This window comes from Triplophysa rosa, linkage group LG1 (genome assembly GCF_024868665.1).
Source record: "Triplophysa rosa linkage group LG1, Trosa_1v2, whole genome shotgun sequence".
NCBI lineage: Eukaryota > Metazoa > Chordata > Actinopteri > Cypriniformes > Nemacheilidae > Triplophysa > Triplophysa rosa.
Genome location: NC_079890.1, coordinates 23,872,450 through 23,895,207, shown reverse-complemented (window position 1 = coordinate 23,895,207; position 22,758 = coordinate 23,872,450). Strand labels below are relative to the sequence as shown.

At 38.0% G+C, this 22,758-nt stretch overlaps 1 protein-coding gene across 1 annotated transcript in view; it reads right to left on the bottom strand.

The window, feature by feature from the left end:
- Positions 1-2,689: 2,689 nt before the first annotated feature.
- ube3c (ubiquitin protein ligase E3C) overlaps positions 2,690-22,758 on the bottom strand; it is a 36,609-nt gene continuing 16,540 nt past the window's right edge. Inside the window, exons 15-24 of the mRNA XM_057336693.1 lie at positions 20,126-20,230; positions 19,726-19,813; positions 16,149-16,246; positions 15,940-16,072; positions 14,687-14,934; positions 8,503-8,715; positions 7,790-7,978; positions 7,462-7,528; positions 6,959-7,089; positions 2,690-4,562 (exon numbers count right to left, since the gene is read on the bottom strand). Of these exons, the coding sequence (XP_057192676.1) occupies positions 4,392-4,562; positions 6,959-7,089; positions 7,462-7,528; positions 7,790-7,978; positions 8,503-8,715; positions 14,687-14,934; positions 15,940-16,072; positions 16,149-16,246; positions 19,726-19,813; positions 20,126-20,230 (1,443 nt within the window). The 3' untranslated portion in view covers positions 2,690-4,391. The remainder of the gene's footprint in view (positions 4,563-6,958; positions 7,090-7,461; positions 7,529-7,789; positions 7,979-8,502; positions 8,716-14,686; positions 14,935-15,939; positions 16,073-16,148; positions 16,247-19,725; positions 19,814-20,125; positions 20,231-22,758) is intronic.

Here is a 22,758-nt window from a genome sequence, read left to right as displayed (position 1 = left end):
AGAAACCATTTAAGCAGTGTGGATCAATTTACCAACGTTATGAAAATTAACCACGGGGTTACTGTTGTCATTACATAAATACAACATTTAAAGTAAAATCATCGTAATAACACATTTAACATTGTCCCACCAACTATAGTTTCATTATGAGACTTTGTTAAAATGCTAATCAATCTCATGGTTAGGCTATGAAGTCAAGTCACATTATTCAAATGTAAACTAAATGAATGGAGCAGAGGACAGAGGTTGATGTACGTGCTGAAGGTCGACATGGCTTTGGAGACAGGGGAGTGGTCATGGACGAAAGTGAAGCTTTCACATTCACAGGTGAAGAGAAGGGTGAGGTCATGAAAGATTTAAACAAACACATCTCACAGACAGCTGAAGGAAGGGAGAGGCTGGGCGAGACCTTAGCAATGTTGAGGTGAAACAGGGTGGATTCTGGACTGGAGGCTCAGGGTAACACTACTGTTTTTCTGCAGAAATAGGTTGACATTTTGGGAGAGCTGCAGTTCATTATAAATCAATCAATTAGTGTTTCCTCATGAAATTAAAACGCAAATGTATTTTTTTTATATATAAAATTCTTTTAAAAAAGAATACATAACACTTTTTATTCTTAATATTAGATATGTGTTCTTATTACCTTAAACCGTTTAATTTTTAAAGTTATATTTAGTGTTTATGTGTATATAGGCCTATATTTAACAGGAGCTGTACATGTTGCTAACATTACAAACTGTAATAAGGGAAGATAATAGCAAGTAATTGTCATTACATCGGATAATGTTTAGAAAGCCTCAAAAACAAGTGCTGTATTTCTAAACTTTGGCCAGTAGAGGGTGAAAATCCCTTACTTTTGATGATGCTGGTCATCTTCTGTATCGCCGCCCTTTTAATGTACCAAGATTGAATACAATAATGTTATCTTGTAAAAATGGAGGTTATTGATTTATGAATGTCAAAATCACCTTTCTTTACTCTAGACAATGTTCTAGAAATGTCCTATGGTTATTGGTTTGCAATTATACACAAGGTTACGTTTTAAAAATATAAACAAACAAAAAATAAGAATGTGCTTCTCACTTGGTGTACAGTATATGGCAGTTTAATAGGTGCCACAGCTATGTAACTGTTATTAAGGTCTACAAATTATAAGATGTAAAAACCCTCCACAGGGAGGCACCCTTAGTTTTTTAATGGGATAGTAGTCCTCTCATCCTTCATCTCTTTAGATGAAAGATTTCTGACATTTTGCCTCAAAATGGTGTGTATTTTGAATAAAAAGAGCAATAGAGTAATGAAAATCTTTTACGTTTTTACATATTTTTACATTATGTATTATACTGTGTAATAGTGTGTTATAGAGACTGTAGCTTATATAGCACTTTAATCTGAAAATACAAAATGCATTTAACTGGAGATAGGATGAAGATAAATAAAATGTGGCACACCTTTGTTAGGTAGGTTTGTGCTTTTTTGCTGATTTTTAATGTTTATTAACCAGGCCAGGTTGATCCAGATGATAGATCAGTTGGACCAGCTTTGTGGACAAACCTGCCATCATATTTTAACAAACAGGTCGACCACCCTAACCTGATATCATATGGTTTTTCCAGCAGGGAACTTTTTTTAGAGAAGACATAATAACATTTTAGGTAAAGTGCTGAATGAAATTAATAGGAACACACTAAAGAAAAAATATTTTGTTAAACAAGAATAGAATTTGGTCTTGTAGCACGTGCAATACAGAATCAGAAGAAAATCAGTATCCCACTTTTTTACATTTTGTTCAAATATTGATTAAATTATATTCATAGGTTTGTAGAATCACACACACACACACACACACAAAACTTTAAAAAGACTTGATTATCAGCTATTAGCAGTGTCTCGTCACACATCTACCAAAACCCTAATAAATCCCAACTTCATTGTGTCAAAATTTCTTTAACAAAATGATGTGAAATTCTGTCAGAAGGCAGACTCTTCTCACTAAAGCAATAAGACCTCTTAAACATCAAGGGTTTCATAAAACCCTGTAATTGTCCTTAATGAATTCTACGAAATTAAATCTTTCATATTCTTCTGTGAAATGACTCGACCCTAAGTGGAATAATAACATTTCTAAAAGCTATATAAAATACCTTAGGTATATCTTTGCACATCGATATGATTGATAGCCAGCTGCATTAAGTTTGTGAGCTATAATCCATTATAAGGTAATAGGCCCAAATAAATCTCACCATAATTAAGATCAATTCCTCATAGAGATAGGACAAGTTGGTTTTTTAAGACCCAATTACCCCCTGTGTGAGCTTGCTGCTAAAATGCTGGAGATTTGGTCATAGAGGGAGGAGTCTAGAGCCTTAAGTCATTCCAGTGAGTGGATGTGTGAGAAGGGTAACACTGAGGGAGGGGGAGGATATGGAGATGATCCAAGGCGGAATAAAAAGTTCTCCCTGCTCCCCAACCATTGGACCCTATTAGATTTATGTCAAACGCACACACCCTTAATTTATGTTGTAGCGGTAATGCATTTGTGGTCCCGAGTAGCCTCTTTTCTTGTTCCATCACTGGATGTTTCTTTAATTATATGTCAAAGGCCATAAAACTTGAATGAAATGCTCGATCCCACCATTTTTTGTATGTTCTGCTTATACAAAAATGCTGATATCTTCAATGCAAGTAGAAATTCAGAAGAGTTTTAATCATTGCTGTACACTCTGATACATAAACTTAACACCTGTTTTTGTATCGAGGGTTGTAGGGTTTGTCATTTAAAAAAATTACTTAAGGTACATACATGGCAAATGTCTTTACACACCACTTTGTATGACTTTGCGCAGCGACAAGACAATCTCTACACATTCAATTCAACACATCAATGTTTGTAAACAACTAGACATTTAGCATCGGCATGATGTTATTTTTCTTTAGCATGGATGTTCGGAAACAGGTTGTTTGACCAGTTACTCACAAGAGAACAGGCTTGTAGAAATGCCGTGTGACAGGATACCACACTTTAAAAAGTGTAGACAAGTACATATTCAAACAGCCATCAACAGCCACAAACACGTCCTTACAGCCAACAGAGCAACAAAAAGCCATTTGAGAAAACCCTTAAATTTCACTCAGGTTACTGGATTATTATATGCTACATCAGATATCACAGCAGCTTTCATAAACCAGACACTGATTTTCACTTTTCCTTCATTTAACAGTTCATCAGAACATCAAAACCTGAATCACTAATCTAAAAACAATTTGCATGTCTTCAATTTCACTTTTTTTTCTTTATTGCACAAATGTCAGTATCATTATACAGACAAAATGCATAATGACAACGTCCAATGTGTAGAATACATAAATACATATTTTTTTTATGGAATCACAATAGACACAACCCCAAGGTCTGAAATCTCATAGGCCCGTTAAGCAGCTATTTTATTTCAACATGAATAACCTGGGGAAAAACACATAATTCTGGTTCCAAGTGTAATTTAATTCCATTTTACAGATAAAAGTCTAGCAGAATCAGCAAGTTCAAATACTTCCATTACCACATGATTAAAACAAGATGACTACACACCATTTTCTGACACGTGCTACTGTTCTACCACCCCTGTTAACCTCACACATCAAGGTTTCGACTTCCATGACTCAAATCTATTAAACTCCTTTGTTGGTGGCACATTAGCCATAAAATAATTTTTGAGCTAGAAAATTAATAGCTCAGCATTTTCAGCAAATGCTACACTGTTAGCATGGCCCGTTTCAAGGCATGCACATTTTGACTGGTACAGCCGTGTGACCTTAAACCAAACCAGCTCTTTACTATCCTTAATGTATTGAAGCTGTTTCAGGCATGCTGTTATACTGAAGAAACATATGTTTTAGCTTGTTTTTTGAGTCAGCGAGCCTAATGCATGCATCTTTATAAGTAGATGCACAATGTGTGCTGCACTGGCGACAAAGGGCATCTGGGAGCGTACAAAAATGTCTGCCGTTACCAGTGCAAAATGAAGTAAAAATCTACAGGTAAATTTTGTGCTGCCATTTTATTTCACTTCTCACTGTCTCTCTAACACAGAGCATGAAAATCTGAATGTTAGTGCTTTTGATCAGTGGATGCTTCTTGGATGCAGCTTTGAATGTATAAATGCTGTCCCGTTATTTACAAGTTCAGTCTCTTTGAAATAAAAATCTAATTGAGCATTTACTTGTCCATGCCACAACTTTACAATTTCTCGTTGTAATATCTTCTTCAAATCACTGCAGGTCCACAGCAGACTCGCCATATGTCTATTGTGATCACTTCCTCTCTGATCACGTGACATGGCCACAGCTTCTTGTTTGGGTTCCAAGGCCATCAGGAGAGGACTCATTCCTCAGCTAAGCTCGAAGCCAGCAGAGGATTCAATAGCATAAAGTAGCTTGTTTCTCATTTGCTGAGGATCAGAGAACTCGGGCAGCTTGAGAAGGTTCATGCAAGTGCTAGCGGTAGGGAGACGCTCCAGGTCAGTACCTCCATTGTGGATGCAAAAGGCTGGATAGAGTTCCTAAGAACAAAGAAGAGTCAATAAAATATCTATAATACATTTAATTTCTGCTAGTTTACTCTTATTTTGGGTAGATAATTACTTAAAGGCATAGTAATAAAAATGAAAAACGTGTCTTATTTACTTACCCTCATCATTTCTAACTACAGAACACAAAAAAAGAACACATTTTGACGAATGTCGGTAACCAAACAATGGCGGTAACCATTCACTCCTATTATATGGACACAAAACCAATGGAAGTCAATGGGTACCGCCGTTGTTCGGTTACCAACGTTCTTCAAAATATATTTTTTCGTGTTCTGCAGTAGAAAAAAAGTCACACAGGTTTGAAATGACAAGAGGGTGAGTAAATGATGACTAGGGTTGGGAATCGAAAATCAATTCCAATTTGGAATCGGAATCGAAAGGCTAGGAATCGGATACTTGAGATTGAAATTTGAATTCCTCTTATCAATTCCTGTGTGCATATTTTCAGAAAAGTACATGCGTTGCATGATCTGCTGATATCTCAATAAAAGCCCTTATGAAAATTATCGATATTTTTTACTATAGTAAGCATAGTTTAGCTATAGAATATGCATTAAAGCACAGGAATCACAAATTAACCATAGTTGCATTATAGTAACTGCAGTTTAACCATGATGTAGTTCAACTATGATAATACAAATTGTAATAAATCAGAAAAGGTGTGTTTCTATGTGTAAATATATACAGAACGGTGCTCATAAATATATAAATATATTTTGCAAACAAGTCAATAAGCAGGCTAAATGACCATACGGGTTGATATCTAAATGTTTAACTGTGGAATCGAAACTGGGAATCGTTAAGAATCGAAATCGATAAGCAGAATCAGAATTGGAATCGGAATCGATAAAATTGAAACGATTCCCAACCCTAATGATGACAGAATTTTCATTTTTGGGTGAACTTGCACTTTAAGATATTAGCTTCACTGGCAAACAATGGTCTCATATCACCATGATGCAACACCTAGACAGAACTTTTCAGATCAAAGAAAGGTTGCTGAAGAAAAAATCAAGGTAGGCATAATGAAACCATTCTTGGGGCAAATAACCAAGTGGCTGCTAGACTCACCCCAAAATGAACCTGATTAAACCTGCTTTAACGGGCCAATTTTTCTAACAATTAGGGTATTAAAGTATCGTTGCTTATCGAGAAAGTGTCACGGCGAGAGCCATCATTTTGAGAAAAGGGTATCCATCATGTTTTTTAAATAGCTTACTCTGACAGGGCTATTTCTCCCCTAATGAATTCTGGGGTGTTTAACGGCACCTAATTAAGGCTGGGCTGGCTGAAGAGGCAGACGGGGTGGGAGGTCATCTCCCCTTGATCCGTCTCTCTACATCTTATTCCTCTCTTACTCTGCCTCTCCATCCATCCCTCAGTCCGTCTGCACCAAAGTCAAATTCATTAAAGAGCCACACTTTAATTTTGGCACTAACACGTATCTGTGGAATAGCTTAGAAGCCATGATTTGTCCCCCACCCGAATTCATACAGGCTAAAGTAATCTGCTTTAAACTGATGACAGCTATTAAAATATACAAGAAAGTCTATGAAATGACAATTACTGTCCTTAGTCTAAAACAGACATAAAACATATTTCTGTTGTACTCCTGTTAAATGTGACTTTTCGATTTTTGGGGGGGTTAACAATGTAAAACAATCTGCAAGATATGTTTGATAGTTAAAAACTAAGATTAATATGAACCATTCTCTCTTCCTCATCTTTTGCTGTCAGTTATAGCAATCTTTAATTACACACCAGAGATTAGACACCAGTCAACATCAGACAGGAGCCATCTAAAGTTCAGCAGTGCATTTATAGGTTTTTATCAGTCAGATGGATTTCACACCCAGTGGCACTTGGCAAAGCCTCAAATAACATTACAATGACAGGTCACAACCTCTCCAGCACAAATAGCTATCAGGATAGGGCTTATCCTGGCCTCTATTATAATGTGAAAATGATTTGTTACAATGACTGTTATTTGCTCGTACACCCCTGTGTAAATGAAGGACGCCACGCTGTGACAAAACATTTCTGTTCATTTCATTATTTCACGGTTAAGGTGGGTCACACCTTGCAGAAAGCAGACGTCTTTGTGAGGATAGCGTTATTGATAAAAAGGAAAACGGGACTAAATCATCATACCATACCAGGTGTGAATGGTATGAACTTCACCTGAACTTCATATGTGATAACAGAATCAACCTGATAAGGGCTTGGGTTGTGTCTGTACATTTTACTTTTTTAGTCCCATCTAAGGCCCATTAAAATCTTAGATAAAATATTAACTCAACTTTAAGAAATCCAGCAATGGAACAGAAACTAAAACGTGTTTATTGGCCATAACACATGTGACTGACCTTGAATCCTAAGAGTGGCGGTCGTGAGCAGCTCGTAACAAACTTAAGCAGCTGGCGCTTCTCCTCATCGCTGAAGCTGTCCACCACATCCCAGAAGATTTGAATCACTGGATGATTTGCTGAATAACCACCTGAGTAATGTGGCGACAGTTGGACAGTTAGGAAAAGACAGTTCTCATTTTAGACATGCATGAACTAAATGTGTAAAACTAAATATGAACTCTGAATGATCAGATAACACTGAATCTTTCACGAACGTTATGGGCTACATCCAATTCCTAAATGAATTAGAAGAGAGTGATGCAGATTGGTTCATAAAGAAATGGTTTCTGCATTTGACCCTCTCACAATGGAAGTTAATTGAGATGTTAGTCAATGTCTGTGACTTTATTCATGAGCAGAGTTCTTACCTTTTATTATTACACGTAGAAGCTATTGGCCATAACATACGATCAAAGAAAAAAAGCTAGTAATAAATGAAGTACTGGTGTGATGTGTAATACCCGAGTAGTTGGTGAAGCTCTTCAGGTCTTCCAGAGAGATAGGAACAAGTGCACCGGAAATCAGTACCTGAAAATATATAAATTGACATATGACGTGTTAAATTAAATCAAAGACATGCATATTTTTCTTGGTCTGGATAGCATAATAAAAAAATTAACAAGCATTTAATGTTTAGAAGACAGACACCATATGATAGTATATGGCTCTAATCTTTATTATTCACCTTTTCAGAGACGCAACTAATGTACATCTGGACATATGCTTGTTCGTTACACCTTTTCCACATCTCTAATGTATGTGTGTGTGTGTTCTCAGATAATGTGCTACCTGAAATTCCTGCTGATCAAACATGCGCAGCCACTCCAGGTTGACCACGTTGGCCAGGCCCTGCCGGAAGGCCAGGCAGTGTGCTCTGATTTGTTTGTTCAGACGGTAATCGGCCACTAAATGGATGTAGGCTATCCTGTTGGCCGTAGTAACCGGGATGTCCTTTCCCCCTGGTTTGAGCTCGACCACCTGGAAATAAAGAACAAATAGAGAGAAGTGTGAAAGTCAGCTTGTGTGCCAAAGCATCGCTCTTTTCACAGAGCAGTTGGGTTGAGTGATGATTTAATTCCTCCTAAAGGGTGGAAGAGCACTGCTGCAGAGGAGGGTGCTGAAATAACTGATAGGAACACACAGGGACCCTTTCGAGACTCCCCCTCGCTTATGAAGGGGCCACATCTCTAACATGCTTCAAAAATAGAGCTACCAGTTGATTGATTTTATCATTTGCTCTTGCGTTTAAAATATACCTTGAAAAGGCTGTGTTACAGTCATAGGTTAATAAATATGAATGGCAATACTAGATTAAATGTATTACTAATCTAAACAGTTTCCTTTCAGCAGGTATGTTTAAGCTAGTCAACAGAAGTTATTTTAGAAGGATTTGGACAGAGACGTGCTTTATCTCCATCAGCAAAAACTAACAACACCTAGATCAATTATTAACAATGACAAAAGAGAAAAGAGGAGAAACAGACGTGACGCTCGGGTCTCACCTGCGCCTCCCCGAGATCATTGTTGACCACAGTGAAGTTAAGGCCGAGGTCTTCCACATCACCTTCATAACTCTTGAGAAAAAGCAGGTTTCTGTACATCTCTGGGTCCAAAGAGGCCAGATGGTGGATGTCTACGTCCGCACTGGTGCCTAGGAGCTTCGACAGGAAGAAACTGGCAAATGGCAATTCCACTAGCATGTTTTCATACAGTGCCTGGTGGACAGAAGGAAAGAGATATTCAAGACTTAATTGTGCAGTCATCCAACACGAGTTAAGCCACATTAGATGGCAAAATCACTGTAAAAGTAATTTGTCTTAAATAATGCCACTTTATTTAGAAATACTGCCTCTGTATTTCAGCATCTCAAACCTCAACAACATCCACTGTAACTTTAACCTGTTGTTCCATTAAGGAGCACAGGGATGGTGAGTCATACAGCTGAAGTACTGCACTGGTCCTATAAAGACCATATCTGAGGGCATTCAAATATACAGGCCTTGAATAAATGATTGCACTAAAATCCACCGACCACATAAGCGAAATGGATTATAAATTTCCCAAATCTCCATAATGCATGTATCTAAAACACACACGCTGGCCATAAATCAGAGCATTTTCTAAACACAGGTTAATCGTGCAACTTCAAACATGGGACATTTTTTATGCAAAAATAATCCACTTAGCATCATTCTTCCCACGAGCCCTGTTGAGGGAACATATGTGCTGTGCCCTCTTGAAACCTATCAATAACATTGCTCCTAAGAAGCCGCAATAAGGATATGGAGGCACGACGCAGACTATTTTTCAAACCTTTAAGTTATTTATGGGTGTTTATTGCCAGAAATTGTGCCAAAATGACTTGGGATAAAAAGGATTAATGAATGGCCAGGCCTTTTAATATAAGTGAGTGCAGTGGCAACGCAATTAATGCAAATCGTGGCACTATCAGAAGAGTAAACGCCAACAACTTAACAGCTGCCTTCTGTTTCTGCCAAATAAATTTGTTAATTTACAGCATTAAGAATCAATAAAAATTTAACACGCTTGTCATCAATCAGAAGTTCTGACCTTCTCTTTCCTCTCCGTTGCCCTTTGGAGAGGGACAGTTCAGCACTGCTTGTTGAACTCCAGAACAGTAGTGTTACTTTTGTGTATGTGACCTCCTAGAGAGTCAGCGGCATGTGTGGACTGTGGGAGTATCCATAAAAAAATAATAATGAACCAGGATAAGGCTTAAATTGTGTTGCTTTTGCATGTCTCTTTAGTATATTTTATTATTAAGGTTTTTATTTTTAAACATTTTTTAAAAAGTTTTTTATATAATTTTCCCAACACCGTGAACTTCAAACCACCCAGCCCTGATATTTTCTACATGTCAGAATGTATTACTGCTCTGCTTTCTGAAATACTTGATTCTAGTGTTCAAACTGCTAAACTCCACAAATGTTGTTCTTGGCAACCAGTCTTCACTGCATGTAATTAAAAACGTAATATTTACAGTTTACTAATAGCAGCTGTGTGTAAAAGTGGGATAGCACAATCCGACAGTACTCATTGGCAGAAAACTCAAAATCACCTCACTGTGTTTTACTAAAGCAGTATCACACAAGTAAGAGTGCATCATGATCAGATACAAGTATTGCTGTGATTCGGCCATACGCACAAGGTCACAAGGTGATGAGGTGCTAATACTGTATACCAGTGGCTCTCAAACTTTTTCATTGTAATGCCCCCTTTGTGTAGGGTGACTTATAAGACTTATAGTCATAAACTTAGAATTTTAATTAAACCAAAAACATACTTAATTTTTCAACGCTTGAACATCAATTCTTTTGGTTGGTGGTCTCATTTTTCGGATGTTTGATTGCACAAAATGTATGATAAATTTCTATATTTTATACCTGTACTGTAAAAAACAACTAGTAGGATTTTTCAAGTTTTTGCAGACAGTATTTAAAGTAAATTTTACTTAAAAAGCTGTGTGAAAAAACTACACCAAAATTTTTAAAGGTCCAGTGTGTAATTTTTTGGAGGATCTATTATGAAGTGAACCGTTGGTTGCAATTCGCAACCTCACCACTAGACTTTACTGACTGGTCCTTTAAAGCGAATGTAACACAAGCAGTTTCTTTCAGAGAATATTAATTTTGAGTATCTATAGAGTAGAATTGCATACTTCATATCTTTGAAGAGTATTGAGTTTGATCACATTTGTAAAAGACAGATACAGATGTACGATTATGTCCGAAAACAGTCGAGCTCCTGGAGGCGTGCAGGGGGGCGAAACTAAAGCACAAGCACACAATAAATCATCGCATTATCCCTGCATAAGTATCGATTCACTATAAAGGGCGATTTACGGTTCTGCGTCAAGTTTTTATATATACTTGTGCATTGGTGTCCACGCCAACATGCAGTTACACATGCCGACCACTAGTAGGCAGTGTCCACGGGCATGTTGCTGGCAGTATCAAGGCAAGCGTCAAAGAAGATGCGGCTTGTTGCATACGCTCCTAAGAAAAACATGTGCAAAACTGTGCAAAAAATTAGTAAACCCTACTAGTTGTTTTTTACAGCGTGGATTCACCTTGGGCCCCCAGTTTGAGAACCACTGCTTTATACAACCATACTGTGTGTAATATTTAATTGATACAAACGTTGAATGGTCAACGTAAATTATGTAAACAAGTAAGGAAAAGGCAAGGACTGTCTCAAAACCTATGTGTAAAACTACTTTTGTATGCCACAGATGCACCCAAGCCTCCATTACTAATTTAAAAACATCACAAGAAAATAAGAAACCATCTTAAATTAGCGAGAAAATAAAAAAGTCAATAAGTGGGGAACTTTATTAGCCTGCTAAAACAATAATCACATGACCTGTCAGTGGCAATAAATCTGAATTTAGTTAAACTCTAATCTAAAATCTCAATCTAAAATCTACAAACGGCCAAAGTAACTAAGGGTGCGTTCATATTTGTAGTTCGGTTCTTTTGGTTATTTTGGTACGGACCAAAAAATAAATTTAGTCATGGTTCGCTTAGCATTCAGACTAGCATTTTAACAGCGAACCTAAAGATATCGAACCTAACAGCTTACGTGTAAAGTCGCAAGGTGATTGGACAGCTTTTATGGTTTATATTTTAAAACTGAATTTACCGGACATCCAAAACAATGCAGTGTGCTGGGTTATACATGCTCAGTGTATGCCTGCGCATATGAGGGTATTTTTAGCCAGTAACTCACGAAGACCTCATGAAGCAGTCAAAACGGAGCCAGGAATTCCTCCATTACATGCGCAAGCACAGATCTAATAAACACTCTTTCTATATTACAAAATCACTTGATTTTCGGGTCGTATATTGTTATCACTTCTTGTTTTTGGTTCGGTTCGATGCCTTTGGTCCATGTTGCATTCATATTTCAATCGAACCGAGACTGAAAAGTCCGTTTGAAAGTGGACCAAGACCCATCTTTTCAGCGGTCTCGGTTGTTTGGTGCGTACCAGGGTTAAGGTGGCAGCGTTCACACTTACACAAATAAACCGCACTACAAGGCTACGGGTGTCTCTGGAATGGTGCGGATGATACACAACTTCACTTGTCATTTCAGCCCGACGATCCGACTATTTTTGCATGCATCTCAGCATGCCTGAGTGACATTTCACTCTGGATGAAGGACCATCACCTGCAGCTGAAACCTTGCAAAAACAGAACTGCTTGTGATCCCGGCTGACCCAAACATTCATCACAACTTCTTCATTCAACTGGGCTCATCAACCATCACACCTTCCAGAATGGCCAGAACTTCACGGATCATGTTGCCAGCACCACTCGGTCTTGTAGATTCATCCTCTACAACATTAGGAAAATTAGACCTTTCCTGTCCGAGCATGCTACGCAAGTCCTAGTCCAGACTCTTGTCCTGTCCAAACTTGAATATTGCAATGCGCTACTGGCTGGACACCCAGTTTTCACAACCAAACCTCTACAGATGATCCAGAATGCAGTGGCAAGAGTGGTCTTCAATGAACCGAAGAGAGCACATGTAACTCCTCTCTTGAGTCTCTTCATTAAGTTACATTGGCTCCCTATAGTCGCTCGCATCAAATTCAAAGCTCTACTCTTGGCCTACAAGACCACCACTGGTTTGGCACCCCCATATCTTCACTCGCTGTCATACAGACTTAGGTAGATCCCTACGCTCTGTAAACGAACAACATCTTGTAGTGCCATCCCAAAAAAGGAAAAAATCACTCTCACATACCTTCTCTGGATCTGTTCCACATTTGTGGAATGATCTGCCTGCCGCTACAAGATCAGCAGATTCTGTATCCACCTTTAAGAACCGTCTGAAAACTCTTCCGGCAACACCTGACCTATTAGTACTGACTTCTGTTTCTTTTCTACTCTTTCTATCCTTAAAAAAATCCATAGCTGTGTATACTGTGGTAGGCTACATGAGACTAGTTTTTACTGCACTTGTGCTTTTTGTTATCCTTATGTTGTTCCAATAGCTTCTATTATTTACCTCATTTGTAAGTCGCTTTGGATAAAAGCATCTGCTAAGTAACTAAATGTTATTGTAAATGTCTAACAGAGTAATCCCACCAGATTTCGTTTTAATCAAACCAAACATGGCATTTGTGAACGCACCCTAAAAGAACAAGTAAAAGTGCTCACAAAGTCACCTGCACATGGCAGTGCACAAGTTATGCTTTCAATATTGTCATAATCCTGCCGTTTTTTGTGTCTGCGATGGAGCATGTCACAGTAACAATGATGCAATTCTAATCTATGCGGGTCATCTTTATAACAGCACTAAACAAATATCAATATCCCACTCAGTCTGCCACTCTCACACATATTTATGATAAGAGAAGGAGGGTTAATTGAAAGTCAAATTCAAATTAATCCTGTCACCTTAATTGCTTCGCCCATTACTAAGAAGTGAGGGCAATTGAATGGAATTAGATCAGCAAAGTAGGGAGGCGGGGCTAGCCATTTCTCATGGTGGGACTTCAGTTATGTCCATTCCTTTGTACAAGGTGTGTGTGTTCATTATAGCTCTCTAATAAGTGGCCTGAATTGCCTCTTCGCAAGTGGTGTTGATGCCCGTGACTGTAAAACAGATCAAAACTCTATTACCGGCGGCATTGCGCCGGTTATTTATGGTACTAGCTGATTTAGCGTCCGTGGCCAAATGCGATGGCTACACAAACAGAGATGGAGAATGGCGGGCTAATGGAGTTGCCTAATTGAGCAGCGAGCTTCTTGGCATGAGGTAATTCATCTACCCTTCCCCCAGTCAGCGTGCCTCGCGATAAACAATCATGAGTCTGTGCATTAATGAAACTTTAAAAACATTAGCGGCTAATAAATACCAGCAAGCCAACACACGAGAGACGGCCAGGACAATACAGAGTGGCGCAGGGGTAACAATAATGGCAAACCACTGAGAATAATTAAGAGCCTTGTGAACATATTTACTGCTTATTATGAAACATTTTAATCAGCTGAGAAAGTATGTCAACTGTAAATCTTAATACATGTGATTAATGCCTTAAATGCAAAATTGCCCTCTCTAACAATAACTATATGTTGTGATAATGTCTGTTTAGTTATAATATCTCTGTGCACACATTTTTAACAATCCAAATCTCGGAAGCCAAAATACACAAAGTAATCTAATCCTGAGTGAACGGTTCGATTTACATGCATCCATAAATGTTTAATATTTTGATGGAGGTTTCACAAAGGTCATTTCCAAAATGATCTTACGTAAGGCTAGACGGGGGAAATTATTTGGATCAAAAGGCCACAAATAAACTTGACTTTAAACTCCAGTGACCTCGTAAATAAAATGCACAGGATTTATAATGGTTACTAAGCCACTCAGCCCCAGATCGCTGATTGAACCTGACCTGTGATCTTCAGCATTGATCCAGATGACCCCATTTGTGTTTGAGAGTGTATGTGAATGAAAGACAGGTGGAGACTGCTAAGAGGGCCACAACAGAGAGAAACCTATGAAGAACCACTACAAGAGTTGTAAAATAAGAAACGCATAGTGACAAGGCCGTATACTCTTATCTCCATTCCAATGAATGTTTCCATTTATAGCGAACAGTCATACCGATAAAGTGGGGATATGCAATGCATCATGTGATGAAATGTGCCTCACCTTTCCTAATATCCTGCCAATGAAGTAGTAGTGACGGGTAAAGGATTCGCCTACGAGCATCTCTGCTGTGGGGCTCGGGTAAAGGAGCCCTTCATTAGTTGTCTTGAAGAAGCCTTGGTTAGGGTTAAAGCCTGATTTCAACAACTCATTCAAGAACTCTCTGAATATTCCTCCACCATCAATACCAGCTTCATCCAACCCATGAGCATTGAGCAGATGAACCCTTATTCTCTTCTTTAGATCAGGCTCTGAAATAGAGAGAAACAGACACGGAGCATATGAAACATGCACAATTCTTTTAACACTACTATAGGACTTTAAAACAGTGCAGATAATGTATTGAAGGGTACTGACCACAATCTAGCTATTTAGAAAATGTATTTATGAATATGTGGCAAATCTAGACAATTACATTTTTACTAGTAAAAATATTACTTAAGAGTGACTTTATCCCAATTCAATCCAAACAGACGTGAAACTGCCATTACACAAATATATTCTACTAAATAAATAATGTTGAAAGCTCGCAGTGACCTAAGGTACACTGCAATCAAAAAGGTCATCTTTCAGCTAAATTAATCACAGATCATAAATCACAACAACAGCTTTGTAGACAAATCTATCATTGTTTTCAGACAGTGTTGGCAGTGTTATATCTTTTTACCTAGTATGAGGTCTTTGTAACGTAAGGTATTTGATAAATTGAAGATTTAACATTTCACTGTAGACATACACACGATGACTAACAGATCTGGGAGACTTTTTGCAGAAGGACTGCCTTACTTTGTGTGCATTCTCAAAATGCCTTAATATGATAAGTTAATATCTCAGGACTCTGAAAAATTGATTTATAAAATGGTTTCAAAAATAATAAAGAAACACTAAAATATGATAAGTATTAAATAAATATAAATGTCTGGCGCAAGTAAGTTTTGGCATAAAGCACTTTATCCAAAATCATTAAATCAGCTTTTCGTTAAGAATCTGCCTTTCTCAGGGTCTATGAACACCAAAAGATCATTTTAAGGGGTTCTGTGAGCTCACTGCTTTTAGGTATACTGTATATCCCACCATCATAAATCACAGCAGTGTTGTTTCAGAAAACAGACACTACAAATAAAAAAAACCTTTGTAGCTTTAACAGAAATAAAAGCAATGCTACTGCTGAATCTATTTACGTAGAAGGTTGGTAAACATTTCGACCTTTGATTCTGAAAGAGCTTTTGAACATGTTTGAGGGGGACATCTCTTACCATTCTCAGGGGATAATTTATCATACGCGTCTTCATATATGTAGTTCCGTCGAATGCTAACGCTAATGCCATCCAAAAATGGGCCATCGCCCTGCACCTCCCGCTTATCAGCATAGATCAACTTCTGGAAAATCTGAGAACAGAATTAGACAAATTACGAATATGTATGTCTTGTGATCAATATAACACACCAGTGGTGGCTGTCTTACCTTGACTCTTTCCTCAAAGGGCACAACAAATGGTAGTTCAGTGAGGATGGCCAAGTGTCTTTCCTCTGATACTGACAGCGGTGGAGGCTCTAGCCCAACTGTGGTGAAAAAAAGGATTCAACATCTCTGTAACAAGCCTTTATTCTTTAAGGGGCGATTCACATTTCGTGTCTAAAACCGTGTGGAAAACGCAAGCCTCCTTTTTTCCCAAAGCGCCAAGGAGTTTGCGCTCTCCTGGCGTGTGTCGTTGCAAAGAAACCATAGGCCACACTAGCCGTTGAGATGAGGTATAAACAAAGGATATATGGATTATATGCACTGAAAATACCTTGCAATAACTATGCAAATAGATTTATTTATGCTGTGATCATCCGTGTCTCCATCTTCACTGAGCTTGTCTATATTGGTTGGTTGGTTCTTGTCACATGACCTGCGGTGCGCATGTGCGGCATTGTGAAAAGTTGAAATATTTTCATTAGAGGTTGACCGATTGATCGGAAAGCCGATTAATCAGGCTGATTTTGGGGATTTTTTTAATGAATCGGCATCGGCCAATTGTGCCGCAAATTAGGCCGATAAACAGGCAGGTGCATCTGTGAGCAGCTAAGCGTTGTTGTGGAACACGCAGCGCTGCCTCTTGCGGCATAACACTGTGATGTCCCCCTCTGCCTGCTAACTTTTTAACTACCTGATAACTTCACAAAACGGTAAGACTTTTTATCCTTCGTTCCTAATCTAGCCTTGTATATTTCATTGATTAAATATGAAGCTACTTGGGAATGCCAGTAACTTTTTGGAACTCTATTGTTAGCGAGCCTTCAACCACATAGTTTAGGCTACATGCATGCACGTGTACCAAAACCTGGTGACGAGCCCAGCGGCTAAATTATTACAGTTGTCCACATTGTATAGCTAGATAAACTCCGACATTATCAATACTGTACCGGAGAATTTCTCGCACTCTGCAGCCATGCCTTGTTAAAAGACGAAACTTCTGGCTAAAACGTTCACATTAACTTTCCTGCTTAAATGTGACTGTGGGTCGGACTCGTCAGACACGCTGAATGCTGTAAGTGTGTGTTAGAAATCTGAAATGGAGAGAAAACATTCTGCTTGCTTGGTACGTTTTTTGTCATTTAACCAAAGTTTTAAGTCTTCAGCCAAAGTTTAAATCCTGACTTGTTGTTTCCCCTCGTTTACGCATTATGTCCGTAGGCGGTCTTTTGTGGCTGTTTAAACGTCTGTCAGGCTAGAAAAGGGCTAAAAGCTAAATATAACTAAAAACGCAGTTATGAGCAGCAGGATGTGTAATATGAGTGATTTTTTATTTTTGTTTTAACTTAGATTATATGACCATTTGACTAATAGCAGTGTCTACCAACAAACATAAACAAAAAGCATGCTTCAGAACAGTTTGAGAAGGTGCTTAAAAGTTTTGAGCAATGTATTATTACTATAAATTAGACTACTATCTTGTACCCTGCAATAAACACTTACTCGATCTTTCTCAATCAAGTGTACTGTTTTGAAAAGACATGTCTTCAATAAATGTTTCATTTAAGCAATATTCTGTATCACTTCTTATTACTTAATTAGATTTTATGAGATGAAGGTGGAAAAAAGAAAATCGGCCAAACATATCGGGCAAAAAAATCGGCCATAGGCTGGCCTGATTTTTAAAAATCTGCATCGACCAGAGAAAAACCCAAATCGGTCGACCTCTAATTTTCATCTCGATGTGGCGCCGACGCACCTAGAAATATTAGCGCACCGCACGCACGCTGTGACCACGTCGCTCCCTATTTGAGCGTGGTTGCCGCACGTCTACATTTAAAATAACGAAATTTGCACGCAGAAGACACGAAATCTGAACGGCCCCTAAGCCATCTCTGTAGAAACACCTTTCTGCGAAATACAAAATCTGTATGCTGGAGCCATACCAATGGCTCTAAATCAATAAGTATTCAATAAATTAATCAATAAATAAATTGTATTAAATTAGATAATAAACCAAACAAATTAACAATAATTGTAATAAAAATACTTATTATTATACATATCTTCACTTAATAATGTACTTTCTTCCTTAGTCTAAGAAGTCTACCCATTTATTTGTTAACCCACTTGTCTAGTCATATGGACAAACACAACAATGTATACAACACTGACAAGCAATTCACTCTGCAAGTACAGAATTCATCTGGATAATAAAGCCTTCATCTTCATCCATCCTGCTGACAGTCAATCTCTAACACTCTCTATTCATCATCCAGACAAACATACTGCCAGTCAACCTTCAAAATCTGCCCCATCTTTACATTACAGTATTACATTAACACACCCTATACAACACCCAACACAACTGAATGTACTACATCGAGTTACATGTAGATAGGTTATTTTCTGTAGAATTGCTCATTTAGATAAACTAAACAAAACTGGTCTGGATGACCTACTTCATTTGCATCTATACACATGTGCAACCTTGAGTGAGGTCCACCTCGTCACGCCTCACTGAATGTTGTATTTACAGACCATCCCATTAAAGATCACTCAATCCAGTCTCTGTCTTCCCTGCCACACACTTTTAATTAACTCAGCAGCAATTTGCCCATCCACCTGTCCACTCCTTCCATTACAGGGACGTTTGTTTTGTATTAAAACTCCGTCCTACAAACGTTTCGACCACAGGAAAACTGCCGGAGCAGCAGATGAGAAGTGGCATTCATCTAATACGTTGCTAGCATGGTGGAATGATTCTACTCAATTAGTCAGTCCTCCCTCCCTCTTGCCATTGAGGGGCCATCTTGCTGGAGAAATATGGTGTAGCGTGGTCAATACAGAAGCCATTCGTCACTACCTCGCAAGTCCATTTAGGGAAATGAAAAAGGTCCAGACAAACAGGGGGCCAGATGTGTCTTGCCTTTGGCTAATTGAATTTTCAAGCACACATGCTCCAGGGTGGCACGGAAATAATCAGACGCATAGCTAAGAGTTAGTCTTAAAGGGACACTTCACCCAAAAATGAAAATTCTGTCATCATTTACTCACCTTCGAGTTGTTCCAAATCTGTATACACGTCTTTGTTCTAATGAACACAGAGAAAGATATTTGGAAGAATGCTTATAACCAGACAGATTTTGCTCCCCATTGACTCCCATAGTAGGAAAAATTACTTAAAAATTTTTTTGTTCTGTTGAACACAAAAGACAACATTTTGAAGAATGTACAGTAGACGGCAAACAGTTCTGGGGCACTTTTGACTTCCATTGTATTTTTCTCCTACTATGGTAGTCAATGGGGGGCAAAATCTGTCTGGTTATAAGCATTCTTCCAAATATCTTTCTTTGTGTTCATCAGAACAAAGAAATTTATACAGATTTGGACCAACTCGAAGTTGTTTTGGGTGAAGTATCCCTTTAATGCCCTCTGTCGTGTTATGAAAATAATCCATGAAAGCTAAACTAGGCTCTTTACTTTATATCGTTGCTTTTTCATTTCACACTGGAGGTCCCAATAGACAACTGGAAAAACCCTCATAAGCATGCATTTAATTTATTTTTATATCAGGTCTTACCATCTAATGTGGACTGAAGCGGTCCGATGCGACCCATTCTCCTAGTTCTCCACACATGTCTTGCAGAAGGTACATAAAGCTGAGTGACCTATAACACACAAACCAAAAATACACAGCAAGGTCAAGTTTTATTTATTAACAGTCTGTATCGGAATTATTTAAATGATTATGTTTAACCAAAAAGAAAGTGCATTTCTTTTTGATGCAACATTTCAACAGAATGTAACACTACATTATGGACTATTAATGACTCTTTACCAAGTTTCATTAGATCATTACCAAGTATCCATGCATCTGTCAAAAACATTTCACACAAAAACTGTTCCTTTATTTTTTTACCGATCATACAGTTTTGTGGCAAACCTACAAATTCTGGTTTATATTCTCAAATTAGTTTTACCTTATCCGCCCTGATGTTGACTCCATCAGACAGCCAATGACCCGATGGACAGAATGATCTTCGAATATCTCTTGCTTTCAACATCTTCACGAGGTTGGTAATCACCTTTGAGAAAACACCAAAACAAAACGATGGTAAAAAACAGTGCTCCTTTACATTAACCACACAGTACTCAAACATCACAACCGCTCATTTACAAATGACTAAATTTATTTAGTCTGAATTGATTTCTTTAAAAAGTGATTTATAAGCTTAACTCATTTATGTTGCAATGTTTAGCACAGATAAACTTTTATTGACCAGTCAGTGCTGATAATCATTATGTAGTCTGCTGACATCAGAACCCAAATACACATACAGAGACATCTCATCTACAGATTCTAATGAGACAACGGTTCTTCTCAGCTGGACTCAGGGGCGAAAAAATGGGGTATGCAGTATATGCGGTGCATAGGGGCGCCGCACAAGTGGGGGCGCCATTGTGCCAAAATATTATTTAACATTTTTTTAAATAAAACGTTATAAAAATATAACGAAAAAGTCATTGTCTTCTGCAAACAGCGCGCAGCACAGAGCGCCGGAGATATTGCGTGTGGACACTGAAACAGCGCAATGATTGACAGGATGACAGAGACAAGAGCGCAAAAGAACGTTAGTTAATAAAAAATAATTTGAGCTTTCAATGTAAGTGAGTTTGTCTTTGTTTTACTTTAATGATGTTTTCATAAAATGTGAACCACTAACTAAAAATGCTTAAAGCAAGGGGAAAATCCAAAGATTTTTTATTTATTTGCCTTATAATATCTGTTATCCATCTTATTTCGTTTTTTCAATAATATTTGAATTATAAATGCACAGTAAAGGTATGTTTAACATAGGCAAATTTTATTGTTGTGTTTTTATTAAATATTAATGAACCACAAACTAAGCATTCGTTTTAAAGTAGGCCTAAGTGGGAAAAGAACAAAAAAATACAACGCGAGTATATCATGTGATACGTCTTATTCGTCTTATTCTGATAATAATAAATAATGTTAATAATACTTTTTGTTGAAGGAAAGGGAATAATCTATATATAACTTTAAAGATCAAAATAAGTTTATTTCCTCATCAGCACATCTCTGGGCTACAACTCGATTGTTACTTATATTTGGGATATTTAAAGAAGTTTTATTATTTAAAACTTGACAAGTTTTTTTGTTAAAGGTTTTAAATGTCAAAATTCTAGACTACATAAGTGAAACTCACTTTTCAAAGAATACAATAAATAGCCTTATTTGAAGTCTTAGAGGCTGTGTCCACCGAGGCGTTTACGCCTGCGGCCGGCGTTTTTTCAATTGTTTCCTATGGAAACGCCGCGCTTTAAAAAAAAAAGCCATCAGCTGACGGTTTTTTTCCGCGCTCTGCGCTGGTGCGATGCGTTTTTTTCACGCTCAGCGCCGGCGTTCGACCGATCGCCCTGAGTTGAAAAATGCTCAACTTTGGGCAGAACGCTGCGCCTGCAGCGGGCGTTTTCAGCCGAGCTCCTGCCGTTTTCAGCCGTGTAAATAGCCAGATTAATCAAAAAAACAATCGTCCAATTATACGGTTATTAAAATAATCGTTAGTTTCTGCCCTAATTTATTGTGTATGTCAAGCTTTATGTACTTTTATACTTTTTGCTCCTTTGTTTCATTATTTTTCAGATTGTTATTTATCTTTTCAGAATTGTGTATCTGTTACATTGTGAAGCAGTTGGAAAAGTGTTTCTGTAAAAGGAAACCTTTATGCTTCTGTTATAGATGCAAATCTGATTGTCACCTTCACATGATGTAAAATAGAATGACTCCAAAGGTAATATACAACTTGTCTGCAGATTTTTTATTTGTTGTGTGTTTTCTATATTGGGGTGGCCGATGGGGGGCGCCAATACTGATCTCGCATACCCCTCAGAAAATGTGCAGTTGCGCCCCTGGCTGGACTAAATGGGGTGCAGAATACAAAAAGGGAATGTGGGATGTGAATGGTTTAAACTGCATTTATAACATATGTTAACAAGTGTAAAAGACTAAATATATTATATGCGTGACAAAAACTAAAAAAGATCCTGAATGAATACAGACACGATGTCAAATGAGCAATAACACAATAAATATGTAATGAAAATAAACTACATTCACCAAATGTGGGTTTTATATTCTCTTCTGACAAAACCCAATTACTCTCCACAGCAAGTCAGCTTCATCTGAATTCACTTATCTACACTTCTGTTTAATACTCATGTAGGATTCAGTTTTTTTCCAACGAACGTCCGGCTGGCCATTTCTAGAGAACGCCAATCAATCTCTTTCCAAGGCATGCTAAAACCAGAGCCTCCGTAATAACGGCAAGTGCAAAACTCTGTTCTGTGTAGCTTTGTGGGGCAGAGGGGCCGAAGGCCCTTCCTGTCTAAGAGGAATGAATAAGCATTGGTTAATTAGCCCACTGGGTTAAGTGCAGGCCTTAATGGGTCTCTCCAAAACTCCTGCGGTGACATCCCTCTCCAAACACGGCCAAGAAGAAAGTTCCATTAGCAATATTAATACAAGCTTAGTTGATCATTTTCATTCAATTAACTTCTTTCAATTAAATAGATAGCTCGACAATAGGAGTGA